We start from the raw sequence: 3050 nt of genomic DNA on the forward strand, positions 1-3050 counted from the left end.
ATCTATCTATCTATCTATCTATCTATCTATCTATCTATCTATCTATCTATCTATCTATCTATCTATCTATCTATCTATCTATCTATAACATGTTGTTGCGGCCCTCTAATTATATATATATTGTATAAAATAGTGTTACATAAAACTGGTCCTATAGTCACTCTATTACATATAGAGTAATGTAACGAAAGTAATTTCTTCCTGGGATTATTAAAGTATTTCTGATTCTGATTCTTGGTTGATGGGACAGGTGTTGTGAATGAAACGGTGCCCAGCTTAAAAGAGCTCCTGTGTGTCATTGAATGTGTGCATTGATGACTGAAAGACATCTTTTGCCTCCATTGATCTGTTTACTACAGTGTGTTGAATTCATGTTAATGTGTGTTTAAAGATGTTTCTATTAAAAAAAATTAAGGAGGGAATATAAACAAAATATCTAATCAGCCAAAACTGTCGTGACCCCCCATGCAGTACCTCTGTGGAGCCCCTAATCGGGAACTGACTGGCAATGGCGTAACGACACAACAATAGGCCCCTAAGCAACATTATCTGGGTGGGCCCTATAGGAAGTACAACACGTAGCGACAGTTCCATAAATCGGCCAAGCAGATACAATTATGCAGTTCCCAGTAGTATATGATCACACCTAGAACAATAGTGACTGGGAACCTTGAATGGAACCATTGGTGACCGCGCACCACCACATGTTACAGACATCCCAAGTTCCAAAAACTAATTTCAGGGAGATGCTTACCTACACTTATCTATGCTCTGGGTTACCCATAATTTCAAGTCGTAGCGTAAAAAATAAAATACTCAAATACATCGTTCTTTTAAGATTTTTATTGTGGTTTGAAACATATGAGTGTATTTTTTTACCAACTGTCTAATGAACTATACTCAGTTATAATAACATAGTAATTAAAACCACCACTGTCTGCTTTGGTTTTGGTGTAACGGCTCACCATCATGTTGAAATCTGGCATGTGTTGTGGTATAAATACAGTCAGTCACTATAGTATCAGGTGGGTTTAAGAGGAATTTTTAGTCTACAATTGCTTAGGGGGCCAACCAGATATCAGTGACCTAAGAGGTCGTGGGCCCATAAGCAAATGCTGTCTCTGCTTACTGATAGTTACATTGCAGACTGATATGGTTGGTTTCTGTGCCTTTTGGTGAGAGGAGGGTTCAATTAAATAAACAATAAACATTATTATTATTATTTTTTTTATTTTTTTTGGAATTTAAATGTATGCAAGTGAAATTTAGCCAAGAAAATTAAGAGACTGATAGGGAAAGGTTTGGGAAACATTTTACCTTGCAGCTGAAAACCAAATATCACATCAGGGGCACATCATTTAGTAGCTGAGCTGAAATACGTTGATCATGTATTTTAAAAAAAAACTATAACTACTTTTAAAAATGGGTCTGAACTTCATTATTTAAACAATATAAAAGGGACAGAAATCAACTTTGATCATGTTATTAATGTCACTTTTTTGTATATTTTAGAAAAAGCTTGTAAACAGTGGAATTATGTGTAAAACCTGAGCAATTTGTGAGAAGAAATGTTTAAAAAAATCAGTTGTTCCCCATGTCTGCTTATTTTTGTTGTCGTATAGAAATGATTTCCCATATATGTGACATATTGTCAATCAGCTTCTAAAACAAGAAAGACAGAGAATAAATTAGTATTACCTGTGCCATATTCTTAGGTTAGGTGAAAGGATGAAATCAACTTTGAAAGTTTTATAGATTTTGTTAAACTTTGCAATATTTGATAGTTTAAGATGCATTTAGGAGGTTTTTGAAGCTCTTTTATTCAGTGAATAGCTTCCGTTCCTGTAAAGGTCTTTAATTGAAAATGTAGAAATGACAGCGGCTCACACCTTTGCTCGCCTTCCCTCCATGCGTTTCCATGCAGCGTGCTCCTGTTCCCTCCTTTACCAAGCAGACTGAGATACCTGATTCACAGGACGGTGGAAGACATACCAGAGCTCACTACCTTCTCTGTGGGGGAGAGTTGGTGCCGTAGGGTGGTGGTCTGCCCCTCTGAGCTCAGGTACAGTAATATCAACAACAGTTATACAGCAATTAAGGTATTTTTTGTTTGTTGATTAAATCAGAGAAGCCAATAGTGTGAAGGTGTCTATTTCATTTAGGGTTGAATTGGAAGAAGACAGTGATGCAGAGAGCACCAGCTGCTTCTCTGAAGCGCCCCGCGGCAGCAGAGCAACAAAAGAATCCAACGTCAAGGCGAAACCTTCTATCCTGTCACAGAACAGAGCACCTAAAAGGCCGGACAAGCCTCTCTACATGCCGCGAGCCGCTCGTGAGAGGCTGTCTCTGCAGAGCTCCAATGGCTCCCCTGCAAACAATGACTTAAAAAGTTCTGCTCAGATTAGCTGCAGTCCTGCAGATTCTCATTCCTCCGCTAAAGCAGCAGAGCAAACATCAGACCGTGCCTTCTCTGGACTGGAACCGTGTCTCGCCGACTACGTAACCGCTACGACTGAGAGCGATTCAGAACTTTGTCTTCAGGAAAGGATTGAAACATTGACGCCGCGGCTGCAGGAGAAGGAGAATGCCGTCTGGGACCAGACGCAGTTGTCATTTTCAGAGATGAAGTTGGAAGAAGCAACGGGAGAAGATTTGGACAAGGTTGAGACTGAGGAGGAGAGCACAGACATGGACGATGTGACAAAACAGGTAGTTTATCGATGCTATTTGAGGTTTTATAAATAACCTTTTATATTTAATGAAAATAGTTAAAAAATAATTATTCCCTTTTCAATCAGGTCCAAGTCTTTTGGGTTGGGTGCCCTCCTTACCATCACCCTTATCTTAGCTCCCTCTATAGATGGTCTATAAGATCCAAGTCAGAACATTTCTCTTAATTTGAGTCAGGAGAAAGATGTTGGTACATTTAAAAGGTTACTCTTGAACTTAAATCTTGCTGAAGTGTGGAACATTTTAGCTGAACATGAAGCTCCGTGATGCTCCTGGTGTTTACTTGACTGTGCTGCTGTCTGTCGTTCTTTCAGATCAAG

The 3050-nt window shown here is 39.0% G+C and overlaps 1 protein-coding gene across 1 annotated transcript in view; it reads left to right on the forward strand.

The window, feature by feature from the left end:
* Window positions 1–3050, forward strand: part of r3hcc1 (R3H domain and coiled-coil containing 1) — a 14326-nt gene that overhangs the window by 1233 nt on the left and 10043 nt on the right. The window contains exons 3-4 of the mRNA XM_015394373.1: window positions 1925–2062; window positions 2163–2709. Of these exons, the coding sequence (XP_015249859.1) occupies window positions 1925–2062; window positions 2163–2709 (685 nt within the window). The remainder of the gene's footprint in view (window positions 1–1924; window positions 2063–2162; window positions 2710–3050) is intronic.

Source organism: Cyprinodon variegatus, unplaced genomic scaffold, assembly GCF_000732505.1.
Source record: "Cyprinodon variegatus isolate N-32 unplaced genomic scaffold, C_variegatus-1.0 Scaffold682, whole genome shotgun sequence".
In the NCBI taxonomy this organism is placed as follows: Eukaryota; Metazoa; Chordata; class Actinopteri; order Cyprinodontiformes; family Cyprinodontidae; genus Cyprinodon; species Cyprinodon variegatus.